This window comes from Ammospiza caudacuta, chromosome 5, assembly GCF_027887145.1.
Source record: "Ammospiza caudacuta isolate bAmmCau1 chromosome 5, bAmmCau1.pri, whole genome shotgun sequence".
Taxonomy (NCBI): domain Eukaryota; kingdom Metazoa; phylum Chordata; class Aves; order Passeriformes; family Passerellidae; genus Ammospiza; species Ammospiza caudacuta.
The window spans coordinates 38,859,499-38,877,226 of NC_080597.1; the positions used below are offsets into that span (position 1 = coordinate 38,859,499).

Consider the following 17,728-nt stretch of genomic DNA (forward strand, 5'->3'; position numbering starts at 1 on the left):
TAATGTTTTCAGGTTCAGACTAGCACTGGATGGATGGTAGTGTCTAATCCCATCTGTGCGAAGGACTTACTCAAACAATGCAGTCATGTCTCAACCTCTGTGGTACTTCAGGACTCAAAGCCTGACTGAGCCTTCTGCAACTTGACAGTCAAGTCTGTTTTCTCTGTGACAGGGAAAGTGATCTAACAGATGTCTTTTATGGAAATATTTCCCAGATAAAGTATAAAACTCTTAAGAACCACACACTTCTTCCCTCTACTGTGTCAAATGAAATGAAAATCCTTTCAATTCATCACTGCTTTCCAGATTTTTTGGTGAATTTCTTCATTTCCTGGACCTTGTGTCCTCTTTTAGTAATCCTTTATTAAGAGAAAAAACAAAAGACAGCCAATGGAATCAGCTAAATTCTGATGGCCTATTTGATATGCACATAGCTAAGTGAATTTGTTTTCCATTATGTTATCCCTAAAATCTCAGTGATTATGGCCTTCCCTGCTTATGTTCTTCTCTCAGGCTTTGCTAAGCATTATGTACTTCACACCATGATTAAAAACCTCACATGTGTGATATGAAATTTCCTCCTTTGGGAAAAAAGAGCTGTAGACACTGACATTCATATTAATGAGGCAGCATAAAATGAGAAAGCTGAGAAAAACAAGAGTAATTCACACTCAGTAGGTCCAAATTTACTGTAAAGTCTGTCCCTGATTATTTGAACTGGGCTTGGTTAATTTCTACTCAGAAGATAAAAGCTAAGAAATGTAAGATTGTGTGTCTTGGGTACACCATGTTAAAAAAGAAAAAGCCAAATTTTAGTACAAAAGTGAAAAAATTACTTAATTCCTCTTAGATGATTGTCTGTACATAATCTTATCAGATAGGCAGTAACATTGACTTGTGCCAGTACTTGGTCATTAAAACCTGGGAAAGGAGTAGCCCAGGGGATGGAGGCAGCTCTAAAAATAATTCAAAGCATGCCTTGCTTTGAAGTTCTGATTACAGTAAAAGCAAAAAGAATTCACATGAAATCATGGCAGTTTCAAAAGTTCTGAAACAATTTTGTTCTGTTAGAGACTATGATATTCATACTTATTTGTGTGTGTTACCATGCTTATTCAGACTGCTAGGTGTCCTGACAAATTAATTGTTTGTTATTGGTCATTAATTAATTGGTTATTAGTGGTCATGACACCAAGCCTTACAGTTTAAGAAGCTTTTGGACAACGCTCTTGGCACATGATGTGATCCTTGAGGCTGTGCAGAGCCAAGAGTTGGACTTGATTGTGCCAGTGGGTCCCTTCCAGCTGAGGATATTCTATGATTGTAATTTCATTTGAGAGATGAAGCAGTGCTTTGGATGAAATGTCCTTTCTCTTGGCAGCTCTGGCTGGGGATGCCAGCCTGGTACGTCGCTGCCTGCCGTGCCAACGTGAAGAGCGGAGCTATCATGTCTGCTTTGTCTGACACTGAGATTCAGAGAGAAATTGGAATCAGCAATCCTCTCCATCGCCTAAAACTCCGATTAGCAATCCAGGAGATGGTGTCATTGACAAGTCCATCAGCACCTCCAACATCCAGAACAGTGAGTCGTGTTCAGCTAACTTTTTCTTCCCACTTCACCCTACAGGTGTCTGCAGAAAAACCTTTATTGAACCAGAGTGGCTCTATGATAACACACACTTCACAGTCAGTGAAAACTGTCTAATAGAGACTCTGAACTACCTGTTCATCATTTCTTTGATTGTTGATTGCTGATGTTTTTCTTTTATCAGATATTCTTTTTTTTAAGTCATTGTTTTGATTATCCTTGATGTTATCCAAATTGGTATCATCTTATTTGTAATTTTGCCTTTATTTTTGCCTTCCTCTTTCTTCAAATCATCTTTACCAGCCTAATCAGATTGCGTTTCTCTTTTTTGTTTATTTGTTCTCTTTCTTTATTTCTTTTTTTAGGGTGGAGGGGAGGCAGGTGTTAGGAGAGGTCATGCAGGAACACAGCTCTTTTGAGTCTTTTTCCCATTCCCTCTTTTTGCACCCTTTCAAATGTTACCTAATACAAATGAGCTGGCTTTAGGTTCTTCATGCTTTTAAGAGAAGCAGGGATTGGAAGTGTGAGGGGAGCATCTGGAAAGTGGAAGGGGAGCCTGTGCATTCAGTGAGGAAGAGAAAGTGGTGGCAGAAAGGAGGGAAGCAAGTAAAGATACACAGAGATACAAGTCTGAAAGGAAAGGGGAATATATCAAAAAGAGCAAGGAAATAGATCAGGGGAGAGAAAGAATGAATGTGCTATATATAAAAAACAGGAAAAAATAGGCTAAACTGATGAGGACAAAAAAGAAACAAGATAACAAAAGGGAAGTTTTTAATGCTGAGATATGCTGATGGTAATGGAGATGCAAGAAGCAATGGAGACTAACAAAAACGGGGATCAGATGGTAAACATGGCACAGAAGTGAAGGACAAAGACTACTACTCAACTGGTGTAAGTCAGATTTCTACTAGAAAGGCAATAATAATGATTATGTTAATAATATTTCTATTTTGTAATATCTTGTCTTCATTGGATTTATGGAGAATTTTTTGTGGAAATTAGAATTCAGATACCTTTGTGACCTACATAAATAACTGGGAAGCAGCACTAATGTTGCCATTGATTGCCCTTTTATCTCCGTGTTGCTCATGTTCTTTAAATATTGTAGTTTGCTGTCTGATATTTTCTTCCCTGAAAACAGTTTTGTGTGTTGTCATGGTAATATTATGAATTGTAGTGGATTTCACCAAAGTAAAACAGTAAAGACTTAATATGATGTTTGAATTACTACAAAAAAATTAATTTTGATTTTAAGAGCATAAGAGGATATTTTAAAGCATAAAAGCATTTACACTTATGGAGTGAGGGAATATTATGTTCAAGCTAAAAACATTGGGAATAGTTTTGCCTTGTTTTTTTAATTCTTCCTGCGTAACTGTGTGCACACAAAGCTGCCCTCCCTGCTCTGGAATGTTCATTTCTGAGTCTCCAGTCTTTCTGCTTCCCCTTTTTCGCAGGAAAGGAGTTAATTTATCTCAGGTCTCCAGAAAACACAGCACACATCCATGCTCCTTCCCTGACTCTCCTCAGTGTCCTGCTAATCATTTGGTGAAAAACAATAGGATGAGGACGAATAGTTTTAGAAGTGAATTTTCTTGACATTTTGATTTACAGAAACATGGGAGAAGTATTCATTATTTAGATTACAATATGAGCTTGTGACTTGTTAAGAATATTTAGGCTGGAAAATCTTTGGGAGCTGAAGCTTACCTGTGCACAGAGCTGTGAGCTAAAGGTTGCATTTGCCAGTTGTTCATGAAATGCAGCTTTAACTATTATTCTTTCCTTTGTGGCAGTGCTCTGCCGGATTTCATCCATCAGTTCTAGTTGTAATACTCCACCACATCTGTTCAGAAGCCGCTAATGAAAGATACAAACCAAGTTGTCTAAAGTTGTCTCTAGTTGCAGCTCGGTAGAGGCAAGAACGTGCTTGTGCTGATGGTGATGCGCTGTTAACTTACAGTGGTGCTGCCTTTCTTCTTTACCACTGCTTACCTAATGTGGATCCCACCTGCCCTCCTGCGGGCCTTGTCTGTAGCCCTCAGGCAATGTCTGGGTGACCCACGAAGAAATGGAAAATCTTGCTGCTCCAGCTAAAACGGTTAGTCATTCCACTTCCACTTCTAATGGTTTCAGTGCTCCAAAGAGAATAGGCCTGTTCCTGCTTCAACACAGGTGCCATATCTTCTGTAGGATGCGTCCCAAAGCATGCCATTCGAAAGTTGCAGGGAGTAATGAAATTGAATTTAAAGAACAGTTACATAATTTTTCAGCAAATGGTACTGCCATCACAATAATTGCATGACCCTATAACCAGTATTGGACTTCTAAGAGTATATAATAGTTTCAGAGCCACTGTCAGACCTCATTTAATGAAATGAAATTGTCATGGTTACAGGTGCAACATTTCTCCTGTAATCTACTCCCTCTTCTTCTAAATGGTGTTTTGTATTTGCTGACATAGAAATAGGAAAAGGCTTGAGAGTGGTGCATTAAACAACTTCATGTTTTCATTAATGCTGAGTCTTTCTTGTCCATACTTGGGTATTAATGATCTTTGATTTCAGACACACATGGAGAGTGTCATTTATTTATTGATTTTTGTCAAACCTCTCCCTTAACACTAAAGTAAGACTTTTTTTTTCAATTTGGAATATATGTATTTTTTTATTTTGATTGTTAACATTATATCATAACTCTGTAAATGTGCTTATGAAAGATGATGCAATGTTCCAGTGAGATCTCTAAAAAATTATCTTCAGTTTAGCAAACTTTATAGTCATCCCAATCCATAAATGGTGGAAGAGGTTCTGGAGCTAAATTTTGATGCAATAAGGAATTATTTCTTCAAAGTTCATGCTTGTTAAAGTATTTAAAGTTTTTTAATAAGCAGTAAGGAAGCCAATTCTCATAATTATTTTTTTTTTTAGACTGAGCTCATTTCTACTTTTATTATTGTTAGTAAAGATAAATGCAAATGTAACAGCACTGAACTAACAAGAAGTAGAGTTGATCCTGTTTAACTGGCCAGCCAGAAAAATACAGTTTCTCCATAAAAAATGTTATGTAAAAAGCTCCTTTACAATACCTTCTCAAGAAGACATCTTTTTATTGTTAATGTTTTAAAGTCAAACTAGAAACAAAAAACTACATCCCTAATGTCCAAATTTTTAGGCAAGTGTTTGTGTTTTAATTGTGAAACTGTGAAGAGTGTTTAAATAATGCTGTAAAATTTCACCAAGATATAATTATTTTCTATCTTGAAAACTTAGCTACATTTTATGGTCTTGGTCTTACAATTTTCCAGGTAGTTTAGCCTAGGACATTGCCATTGGGCAGTTATTTTATTTGTGCACTTTATGTGAATATTTTCATTTTCATTAACATGCATATGAAAATCACATCTTTTTATAACTAATTTTTATTGTCTTTTTACCTGCTTTACTAATTGCTTCCTGCTGATAATACAGAAGGAGTCTGAAGAAGGCAGTTGGGCTCAGGTATGATTTTTCATGTGACTTTTTAAAATTGAATGTTGATAATAATGTAATTGGGCACATCAATATGCATAGTGGAATATAATATTGTAACAGTATTTCAATGACTGAACTATGATTTACATATTTTAGAGTTCATATTTTAGAGAATATATTCTCTGGACAGTTTTTTTAGGTAAAGCAAAAATAGGTACATATGTCGTGAATATTTTTCACAAAAGAAATTACTACATTCCAGGGACATATTCTATCTCCCATCTAAAGCTGTGTTAAGAGTTTTAGAGAGTAAGCATTTTCCTCATTTTTCAGAATAGGACAGTAAGATATGCCATGAATTTGAGAGCTAACTTTTCTAAAAATCACACCAAATTTTTTTTAGAACAATTGTATAAATCACACCCAAGTTATCAGCCTACAAATACTGCCATATATTTTATTTAAAACTGCCAATTAGCTACATTTTTAAACTTTTTCTCTCTAATATATGCACACTTACACGATCTTGCTGTCTTTACTGATGACATTCCTTTTCTCTTCAAAATCTTACAAGAATGAGATGTAAGGGGAGTATATTTTCCCTCATAGATAATATATCCATCCACCATTAATTGTGTTATTCATTTATTTATGACATTAAAAAATAAACCAAAGACATAGTTAGGCTTGAAAATGATTCTGAGCATGATCCTGTTTAGTTAGTATAAATTTTGCAATTTGTTAGTTTTCTATTTTGTCATACAAAATAACTAACAAAAGTGAGATGTTAAAATCTATTTTGCATCTTAATAGGGAAGCTCATATAAAAATAGCTCCATATGCATGGCTTTTTCATGTAGTCCCTTCCTCACCCTAGTGAAATTTTAGCTGAACAATGAAGCCTGGGTACAAGTTTCTAGGAGGAGCCTAGTTTGCTTCTATCTTGATTAATTTCTTGAGCTCTACATTTGATGGATTTAGGTTTAAACTGTTCACAGCTGAAAATATCTCATCTAAATGTAAGCCTGAGGGCCAAACAAATGAAGGATTTCAGGTGTGTATCTATGAAGTGTCATTGGCTATTTATGAAATTCTTCTCCCCACAAACAGAAACAAGCCTTAGTGGATTACCTGGAGCCATGTTTGTATTACCAGTTAACAGTTCAGGGTTTGCCTGGCATAAATATTCTAGAAGGTCGATTTAAAGCAAGTAGGATTATGAAATACACATATTTTGATTGTGTAACAAATCTGCTTGCATTTAAAACACAAAATTGAAAAAATTCCTTAAAACTTACATAAGAAAACAAGATACAACAGGCAAAACTGCTGTCTGTAACAAATATCTCACAGTGGTTTTTCCCTTTTCCAGTGTTAAAGCAAAGTAAAACCAGAATTGCTAATTTTTTTTAGACGTAAATTTTTTTCCAACATAATTTTTTTCTTTGAGACATATTTTGCTTTCAGTCTGTGGTGCAGTCTTGAACAAACTCAGGAATTTTTCCCCCTCTCCGTTTTCCTCTCTCTGTAGACCCTGGCTTACGGTGACATGAACCATGAGTGGATAGGTAACGAATGGCTGCCCAGCCTGGGCTTACCTCAGTACCGGAGTTATTTCATGGAATGCTTGGTAGATGCGAGGATGTTGGACCACCTGACAAAGAAAGATCTGCGCGTGCACCTCAAAATGGTGGACAGTTTCCATCGGTACGTGGGCATAAAAACTACAACCGTAAAAATGCTTTTGAGTCTGTTCTAGTGCTCAGTGCTGCTCAGAATAAAACCACTTTCTGTTTTATTGAGGAAAAACATACAGAAAAGAGAGGGCTGACTGTCAGAAATCTGAATTCAGAGAGATTCCTTTAGTAATAGCAACCACATTGCAATTATGTCTCTAAAAACCAAGATACTGGTACAGATAAATTTTGTAACGAGCAGGGAACCATTAATATGTCAATAGACTCTAGACAATACAGAAACAGTAATAATTTGAGTGGTGTGAAGTATCAGAAAGTGCTAGGCTAAGCTTCAAAGCCCTGAGATCTCATAATAATGAAAAGCTATTGTGTGTAGCACATAAAAGCTGTTAACAATACAAGCAATTTGACAGTTGTTGGGTTACCTAGGGATATAGCTAGGAAGATAAATTGGAAATATGGAAATAAAGGCATTTAAACTTTAGGGAGAATGAGGTTTATGTGACAAGAAGTGGATTTCTTTTTAATATAATGTCTGATTTGTCACTTTTTAAAAGCCTGATTTGACAAAACATTTCACGGCTCACAAGGGCTGACCTTTTCAGATCTTTTACCTCTTTTAATGCTTTGGGTTTCTTATGCTAAAAGAGTTATTCAAACATACTCATTTTGTTTTTTCCCATTTCATTCCTGAAGTCTGTGGAGTTTTTTTACCCTCTGTTTTCAAGATTTCGTACATGGGTACTATGAAACACTTCATGTGAATTTCAGGAAATACATCCTACATATGTTCCCATCTTCAAAATTATCTTTATTAACTCTGTAAATGTTTCTCTTTAAATAACAGAACAAGCTTGCAATATGGAATCATGTGTTTAAAGAGGTTGAATTATGATAGAAAAGAACTGGAAAAGCGAAGAGAAATGAGTCAGCATGAAATAAAAGGTGATAGTTCCTGGGAATGAATACTGGGAATGTTTCTTCTTTTGAAGCTTGACACTGTTAACCCATTGTCATGCCATTTAAGCAAAGCATTTAAGCATGTGCTTTAAGCAAAACTAACATAAGTCCATTTTTTTTCAGAACAAATCCTAAATTAAATTTGGCACAGTTAAGTACTTTGCTGAATCGGGGCTGCAATTCTGAATGGTGGTTTCACACATACATTTTGCTAAATTGAGTTTTGGATATGGATCTTATCTGAACCTTTTTCAGGCTCAGAAGCACAAGGCCAAACGGTGTGCAGCTCAGTGGGATGTGCTGGGGGCAACGCTAAAAAATGGGAGCACTCAGGACCCTATGCCCCAGCTTTTGAAAACCTTTGCCTTTAATTACTTATGTCAAAATGTATCATAGAAAATGCTGCTTGGAGGGTTGACCACTGAGGCAGTTGATTGGTGCATAAGAATAGTTCCGAACAAAACTGGCCTTATTAGAAGATTTCACAGCTGATTCTGAAGATTTTTTTTTTCTGTGTAAAGCTCTCTAGAGCAGTTGCAGCTCACTGCATGGTCCTTTTTATATATAACAATTAGGCTGGCCGGGTTTTTTTCAACTATCAGAAATGAATCCTTTGATTCCTTTGAGCTTTTCCAGCTCTAGTGACTACAGCAGTTAGCACTTCTCAAGGACAATGCTGATGAGAAGAGCTAAATAAAAAAAGTTGTGCATTTGTTCAAGGCACATCATGGCATGCACTAATGCAAAGACTTTGCCTTGGACATGCAGGATCAGTGCCAGTCAGCCCAAGTAGGTCTAGCTGGAGACAGACATAGGGAATTGGGTGTTGGTCTCAAATTCTAGTGTGGCTTCAGTGCTAGTGGCTTCAGTTCCTTCTGGAACAAGGGTAATAATGACCATCATGCATTGGTCAGTTATTCATGGTCCCAGGTGGGATTTGGTCTCTGCCTGCCACTGTGTTTCAGCTGATCCAGACCCCAAAAAGCGAGATGCTCTCAGCCAGACAATGGAGAAATCCTGCTCCCAGAACAGCCACAGCAGCTGGACTTGTAAAGGTTCAGGAATAAGCTCATCACTTAGTAAAGAAAACTCAGTACTATGTTTCCCACTTATAACTCTAAAGATTAGTATAAGTAACTTTTTCCTTCACCTTACAGGTAGGGCAGGATACTTTTTCAGAATAGCTAAATCCTCAAAAACGGTTTCCTAGCTGGTTTTGTTGCCTTAGCTTTATAATTGGTATGGACTTAACAAATCTAGCAGCTTTCTGTACTAAAAATAGTTTGTCTCTGAAATAGTGAACTAATCTTTTACTTTATATTAGTATGTGATAGGCATGTTAGTATGTGATAGGTGCTGACACAACTCCCAAAATATTTAATACTCAACTCACATGTGAAGCCTTGAGGAATGGCTACTTCTCCAGTGCCTTTGCACTGTAAAATCTTGCCTGCAAATTGAAAAGGTCTATGTAGGAAGTGGGAAGAATTGCATTATGGAGATCCTTCCCCCCTGGAAGCACATTTCTCCTTTGGAAACATTATTACTTGAAGATAATTAATCACATAGAGTTTTTCAATAGAGCACACTAAAGCTCCATGAATAGTGCTGGCATTCCTCATGAATGAAATAAAGCAGTAAGTCATCCACAGTGCATGCACAGCTACACACATGCACCTGTACAATTTGGAAGTTCTCAAGGTATCAGGAGCCTGACCTGGTGTTATGTCCTTACAGATGTGCTGGTATGGAGCAATGATCGAGTCATACGCTGGATACAAGCCATTGGCCTCCGAGAATATGCAAATAATATTCTAGAAAGTGGCGTACATGGTTCACTTATAGCACTGGATGAAAATTTTGACTACAGCAGTTTAGCTTTATTATTACAGATTCCAACACAAAACACACAGGTAAATTTGCTTATGCTACTTCTGGTTAATCTGTGTCCATTATTACCTTTTATTCATCTTCAACCATTTTAATTGTTTACTTTGGTATCTCTAGGCACGGCAGATCCTTGAGAGAGAATACAACAACCTTTTAGCACTAGGAACTGAAAGACGACTTGAGGAAGTAATTAATTTTATTTTCAGTATTTATAAAATATCATAGTAAAACATTAACATTAAATTGAATGCATGAAGACATGTTAATTTTCACATTGTTAAAGAGAGTCAGTTACAGCTTAAAAAAATTAGAAATACCCATCAAGGTTTTTAAAGTAACTTCAGCTTGGCTACATATTTGTATCATCTTGGATGCTAAATTTGACACTGCACTCTTACCTTAAGATGAAAATTTTCCAAAAAGGAAACATGCAAAATGGAGTGGAAGTTTTGCTGGCCAGAGCAGGTGGTGGGGGATGTGTGTGGGTGGGATGCCTGTGCAGTCTATTCTTTAGAACACTTACACCTTTTTTAAAAATAAAGAAAATAAGTAGAATTTTCAGTTTGTTCTTTATTGCTTTTTTTCTTCAAATTTCTTCAAAGTTGACCAATATTAATAGAATGGGATTTGGGGCAGTTATCTGGGAAGAGGAATCTCAAATCCAACTATGGAAATTATTTATCTTAACATAAGAGTCCAGTGCAAAAATGTTTAAGTCTTGGACTTCAGCACATAAAGAGAAATAATACTTTTAAGGATTTGCTGAAAATGTCAGATGCCTATGAATTCTGTGCATGCACATGAATGTTTAATCGTTTTTTAGTACTTTATGTAAGCTTCCTAATGCAGTAATAAATCACTTTCTGTCACTGTGTAAGAAAGTTCTATAGAGGTGACACTAAACCCCTTGACTATATCGAGCCAAAGATTTAAGAAGAGTTTTCCACCCCAGCATTTAATATTTCTCAAGCTTTTACTTTTACCAGCATGTCTCAAACACATTACAGTGACCGGATGCAGTGCAGCAGGGCAGGGTAGTTGTTATGGAACACATTTGACAGTGGCAGAGGTAGCACACAGCAGGATGGTAAATCAGAAAGCTTTGTTTTGCTTTATCAAACACAACTCCGTTGACAGAGCGATGACAAGAACTTCAGGCGTGGCCCGTCCTGGCGACGGCAGTTCCCGCCGCGCGAGGTCCATGGGATCAGCATGATGCCGGGCGCGTCGGAAACGCTGCCCGCCGGATTCCGGCTCACCACCACATCCGGCCAGTCGCGGAAGATGGCCAGTGACGGTACGAACTCATCCCTGCACTTCCTCTTGGAAAGCACCAGGCTTGTCCCAGCATGCCAAGTTGACTTTTAAAGCATGTCTGTCTCGCACCAGAACGACTGTGTTCGTTTAACTAGGGTGAACCGAGTCTGGGAGAGTTGAATTAGGGAATGGAAAAGCACTGACTTGGCATATTATTGATTTTTTCAGGTTTGCTTCAGACAAACAGTATTTATTTAAAACACAAAAAAATTCTGATCTCACTATCCTACAGCTGTAAAGGAAACAATCAGAAAGATTGGAATTAATTTACTAACTTTCAACTGAGACTGAATATAATATCTAAGCAAATTTTTCATCCTATTAGCCTCTCTCGCAGGTGGAGTGATTTAGAGAACGCAATTAGAAAGGGCTATCACCTTTATTTTCCTATCTTACTTTCAAATTAAATAGCTTACCCTTGACCATCAAATAACTGAAGTTGCTAACAGTCACCAGCAGATGAGTAGTTAGCAAATGCTGAAATTCAGGCACTAATTGAGTTACTATATACTAGTCCTAATTTTCTCTGGAAATCTTTTGATTTCCAAAAGATGCACAAACTCAGAAATGAGTGGAAAATTACCAAGCAGATCATAATTAAAAAGTAAATAAAATTTAAAAATCATTGTAAGAGAACAGGCAGAGGAAAGAAATCCCATCACAGCTATTTCTTCAGGTTTATGGAAGATAAAGCCAAGTATACCTGCATGAAGTTCTGAGAAATATTAGTACAAAAACTGCCCTATTTAAAATACTGCCATTTATTTAATCATGACAGGATTCAGTCTACAAATACTTATCTCAAACTTGTAGAGACCTGTAGATCACATCCTGTAACTTGATAATGAACTTGGTATGATAGTATTGCCACCTAAATTCCATTAAAGCCATCTAAATTCCATTAGAGTTTCTCACCCTTAAAAACAGTGCTTCATGGTTTCAGTTACACATGGAATAATTTACTGGTATCATCACTGAATGCCATTGACTCCTAGCTTCCATGGCATTTCCATTGCCCACATTACTGTAATATATAAGAACCCTATAAACATTAAGGGATTTCATCTTCTAGTCATGGTGTGATGTAGAAGATGATATTCTGCATTTTACAGATGTGGAACAAAAAGGCAAATCTGTAAAAGGCAATCTGCAAAAGGCAGATTTAGTGATTTACTTGAGGTCTTCCAGACAGTAATTCTTGATCCGTGTATACTGAACTCAGTAGACTTAAAGGGAAGTAATTTTGAAGACTTGTATCCTTATCCAGGATTTGGCTTCCTGTCTCTCAGCAGTAAGAATGCAATAGTATTTAAACAGCATGATAGGTAAGAGCATTAGGAATTACAACAAAATAAAGACAAAATTGAGTTTTAAACTGTATTCCCTTTAGACAGATTCCAGCAGTACATCAGCCATGAAGAAGTGCTGAGTTTTGAACTAGATCATGCTCAGATCACGTTAGAGAAAGCCACAGAGCAATTTAACAGCCACCCTTCCAGTGGTAAACAGATTGATATATTTTACTGATGATTCTAAAGAGGCTCTGGTTTGTTTCCTTTTTTTTTTCCTTCCCAATTTGCAGTTGCTTCATCACGACTGCAGAGGTTAGACAGCTCAACAGTTCGCACATACTCATGCTGACAAGGCCTAGCAAAGAAGCCAGCACTGAATTGTTGTGAGTATTCTGTAGGGGCCATCATGAAAGCTCTTTATGACCGCACTACACCCCACATTATCCAAGCACAAGCCAACATGGAGCAGAGGGGCTAAGGGCTCCCTAGGATGGTCATTTGGTCATATCAGCAGACTTTAACTCAGTCCACAGGATACTACCAACCATATTTTGGGAAGAAGGCAGAGGGAATGAACTTACTTTATGAGAACTTGGAAGAGTTTTCCTAGGAGCTGGAATGTGGGGGCAACACTACTAAGGCAGAAGATACTTACTTTTTTTTTTTTTTTAATTAAAGCTATTGCTCAATTTAGAACAGCAGGTAGCTGCACAGACTTACCCATACTGAAAATCTTGAAAATTTATCTATTACAGAGATTCCTGCACTTCTCAAACCTTTCAGAACTGACAAAAATGGATTATCTGAGCTGGATGCAACTTTGGATCAAATTTAGTAGTGGAATTCATGTTTAATTTTTCACCGTATATCTTTTGAGTGGGGTTATGAATATCACAGAGTCACTTTTCCACAGTTCTGTGGGAATACAGTTTTCTATTTTATCCCAGCTTTTGGAAAAAATACACACATGATAAGTAGTTACATCAATATGGCACCATTTTATGCTAGTATTTTTTCACTAAAACAATTTCCATTTAGTTACTTGGGGAATTGCAAGGCAGCTGGAAAAAAATATTTGAATATCACCAAAACCTCATCAGACATCAAATATGCTTCAGTAGCTGTTGGATATTGTAGGCAAGGCATGCAAGGATCTGCAAGCAAGTTGCTGGTTTTTTGTTTTGATTCCCAAGACTGGGACAGACTTGGGGACGTCGAGATTTTACTAACTTTGTGTAAGTTCAAAAAATACTTAGCAATAGAAAACATTAACAGTGGGGAAAGTGGATTGCTCAGGATCCTCCTGATGACATGAGCCTTACTTCGAAAGATTGCAAGATATACAATCTTCCTCTTAGTAAAAATGGGACCTTGTGAGCCACTCCTGAAGAATAAACTTGCAGGCAGGGTGTGATTATTTGTTGGTTTGGTTTGGTTTGGTTTTTCTGAAAAAGCAACGTTTAGTAGCTGAATCTACAAAGATGATGATGAAGCACATAAACTATAGAAATGTTTTTATGTGTATGCACGTATAGATTGAAGCATGGTATTGCATCATAAGCCAGTGACAGGACTCTCACAGGGTTCAGTGGTGACAGAAATGGAAGGCAGAGATATGAACCTTTTCTCCTATGAGCTTCAGAGTCACAATGTTGGAAGCAGTTAAGGATGACCAAGAAGTTCTCTTAGGCCAACGGTAATGGGCCAGGCACTTAAGGTGAAGTTTGAAGAGTGCAATAAAAGCAGAAATGGAAAACTGACGCACTAATAAAAATTAATTTATGATTATTCAAACCATTTACTCCCACTATATTAAAAATATCTAAAAAGTAGCAAAGCACAAACAAAAGTAAAGTAGCAGACTTTTCTAGCACTATATATGTATGGAAGGTATGTATTTTGAGCAAAAAGGTGTGTATATAAAGTTATACAAGCTATACAACTTCACTTCAATTTCTATTGGGGTATTAGTAGTGTTTCAAGTATGTATCACATCAGTACTTGCTGCTTGTCCACTATTCTACTACTTAAATGCTTGAGTGGTCTATAAGGATATCAAATTTGCATCTACATGCAAATTTACATCTACATGTAAAGTCTAATACATTAGGTTAACTGACAATAATATACTAGTATTTCTCTTCTCACTTAACCATGTACTCCTTTTAGAGAAGGAACAAGATTATGTGAACTAGAACTTTTTTATATGCACTTACTATAAAGGCAACTTCAAAATGCTATGCAGGTAATAAACCAAAAAGCAAGTTCAAGTAATTTTGATCCCAGTACATTATATTGAAAATCAAACCAACATCCCACCCCTCTACCTCCCCCCAAAAAACAACCATGCAGGGAAAATATTTCCTTCACTATTATATCAAACTTGAAAATTTAAACAAATTGCCTACAGCTCAAGAATGACAGAAACATATTTATCATAAACGGAAACTGCCCATAGAGGGAGGTAACGGACTGAAGGGCAACAGAGGAGTTTTCAGAATTTTGTCAGCACAGTTCCCGACTAACAGTTTCTTCATGGAAGGAGCTGATTGATACTTGGACAAAAGGGAAGATTATTCATTACAACATACCTCCTGAAATTTTCCAGATCCATATTAGACAGAGACCCAGGCTTTTGTAACACTTCGCCTAGACTACATCAGCAGGTGTATTATCTGCTGTATTATCTCTGGTGAATTATCTGCATGAACAGAAGTAGGAACTAAGCAGCAGAGGGGAGGGATAGCTGGATGAGTTACCACACAATAGCAAGATAAGGGAGTTTTCCATGTAGTAAAGGAGAACATGCCTAGAAAAAGCAGGCCTAAAAGAAAGCAGCAAACAGACTGCACATGGAACAAATGCAGATGGCCTGTGATTACAGCAGGCTGCAGATTCTTGCATTCTGCTACTCTTATGAGAGTAAGAGACATTCTCTTACAGAGACTGTCAAAGGCTTGTCCACACAGTTCATGCCAACATCAGTTTGGTACAACTTTGCAGTGTCTGTATAGTCTATGTTCACAGCAGCTGTGCCCTGTTCACATGCTTTCAAACTGCATTTCAGGTGGGTTTTTTTTGAATATTTGTTGAAACCATAATGAGCTGCCAGAAACCATGTGCAGCCATTCTCAGAACAGTTACATGAGCTTACTCTGCACAAGCCTGTTTTAGTGCACTTGGTATCAGAAATTTAAGAACAATTAAGGCTGCTGGTGCTGGCCATTTAATGTTACAAAGAAATGTACTACAGAGCACATGAGACCCATCAAGCTTTCTGCTGTGGTGCTAGATGTGGTGGCCCGGCTGAGCAGCTGCAATGTCTTTACACAGGCAGTGGACTTGGCACTCACATAATCCAAGCTGTCCCAACACTTTTAACTTCTAAAACACTTGTCATTGCCAAGTCAGAAGTGTCATTCAGGAGAGATTTCTTGCCCCAGGCTGGAACAATAGAACATACTACTTCCACTTTTATTCTAATGAAATACTAAAGGAGACTTGGCAAAATCAGTTAAGTACTTTACCAATGAAGGGTCTGAAAAAAGGATTTGTAAAGACAAATGGAGAAGCAGCGTTCCAAAAATATGTAAATGATAACTGGAAGCAGCTAGTCCATAGCAAAGAAACCATCAGGATGATAAAGGTAAATGCTGTCAAGCTGCAGTGAACTAGGAAGAAGAGCCACAAAGGACATCAGCAATGTCTGTACGCTGAAAATGTGTTTCACATTGTGCCAAACAGGCAAAGGTCTCCAGATACAGGAAACTAACCCCAGTGCTGCACGAAAACAGCAGGAAAACAACTGTAAAATGAACATAAGCAACAGTCTGTGTTGACTGAGGACAATTAGTAAAATATTAAAATGAATTATTAGTAATTTTATGTTGCAGATCTAAAATTAAACAAACGCATGCCTCCCACACATACTTGAAATCCATATTTTAGTAACTTAGTTACTAAACTACTTATGGTATATTTTCTGTTGTCATTGAACTTTAGACTGAAATAGAATCATAAAATCTTGCTAATTAATATTTGTTTGTTTTTTTTTCTTAGATGCCATCTCTTTCTTCTACTTTACCTGAAGTGCACTACCACTACTTAGGAAAAGAGCATTAAAACTCTCTGCAAGAACAGGTTAATAAGGAAGAAAACACATAATGTTTATCATCCAAACAGATATGATGTTCCTTTCATGTATTGATTAGTTTAAAACATGAATGGAAAATACCTAAATTACTGAAACAAAAAAAAAAGAAAAAACAATCTCCCCCTTTTCTCTCAGCATCTCTGTCATCAAAAATTTGACAGTAGTGCACATCCAAAGCTTTTATCAAATGAAGCCACTCATCTTTACATTGTTACATCTGTTTTATTGTAAAATATTAGACATTTACGTATTTACTGTGTATGTATTTCTTTTAAAATGTGTAAGTCTGATGTAAATGGATATAAATATGATTTTTTAAAAATGAAATCTATGGTACATGGGGTCTCAGTGCAAACATTTGACAATACAGTGTCAATAATACTGTTTGTATCTTTCCATTCCACCATTTTTACAGTTTTTGGATTGTAACAGTCAAATTAATATGTTTAGCAGAGTTAGAAGCTTCAACATGTTCCTACTGAGAAAAATCTGTCAATATTTAAAGCTGAACACCTGCCTCTGATGATGTATAATAGAATGACATAACCTGGAACTGAAGCCAAAATGGACCTCTAAAGACAAAATGGAAATGTTAGATACCTACAGAGAAGCACCATGATGGCTCACCTCTTAAAAACAAACACATAAATCCAGAAGAACTATTTATAAAAAAATAAAAAGCAATTTAATAAAACATGATTTGTACAAAAAAACCAAAAACTTTCTTCTACGTTACCTGCGGACCAAGAAGAATCTTGCTTTACCAAGAGCCACCTTTTTGTTCCAGGATCTTCAAACACCAGCCAGCATTGGAAAAGTAAATCTAGTATTTGCATAGAGTCAGATTCTTCTTTCCAGATATATTCAGCAAAGAAAAGGAAAGAAAAAAGAAGCCAACCCCCACCATTTCTTCATTCTAACAGGGCATTAGACAGACTCCTGTCTAATGTTATGCTTTTAGCCAAGATGGCCTTGCTGAGACTTCACAAAAGTCAGTTTTATCAGAGGAAATAACTGAAAGACAGAGTGATTAATATATAGTGTATAAAAGTTTAGAAGAGCAACTATTACCTGCTGTGGCTTTATTTGGTGGTGTTATTGTTGTTTATTCTTTGTTTAAATGGGAAGTTTCAAAGTAAGACCTACTTAATAGTCATTTACCTATTTGCTATTTTTCAGCTGCTTGATCTTAGCTCAAGACCTGTCTTTTAGTTATTTCTTTTAGCAGTTTGATCTGCAATGTTTGCACGTACATTAACATTTGTTTTGTCTATTTTTATTTGGCAAACTTCGGTCAATCAGATGGTGAAAGATTTTTCTCCCCCAATGTCAATAAAAAAGAGAATTCAGTGCTA

The 17,728-nt window shown here is 36.7% G+C and overlaps 1 protein-coding gene across 12 annotated transcripts in view; it reads left to right on the plus strand.

Moving 5' to 3' along the window:
• PPFIA2 (PTPRF interacting protein alpha 2) overlaps positions 1-17,728 on the plus strand; it is a 288,488-nt gene extending 270,760 nt beyond the window's left edge. For 8 of the 12 annotated variants that reach the window (XM_058805646.1, XM_058805649.1, XM_058805648.1 and 5 more), the window contains 8 exons: positions 1,382-1,582; positions 3,630-3,692; positions 5,062-5,091; positions 6,596-6,771; positions 7,609-7,706; positions 9,459-9,634; positions 9,729-9,797; positions 10,749-10,979. In XM_058805646.1, the coding sequence (XP_058661629.1) occupies positions 1,382-1,582; positions 3,630-3,692; positions 5,062-5,091; positions 6,596-6,771; positions 7,609-7,706; positions 9,459-9,634; positions 9,729-9,797; positions 10,749-10,979 (1,044 nt within the window). Of the gene's footprint in view, positions 1-1,381; positions 1,583-3,629; positions 3,693-5,061; positions 5,092-6,595; positions 6,772-7,608; positions 7,707-9,458; positions 9,635-9,728; positions 9,798-10,748; positions 10,980-12,510; positions 12,604-16,279 lie in introns of those variants that run through there. The other 4 variants (XM_058805647.1, XM_058805650.1, XM_058805658.1 and 1 more) reach the window with 1 other exon arrangement.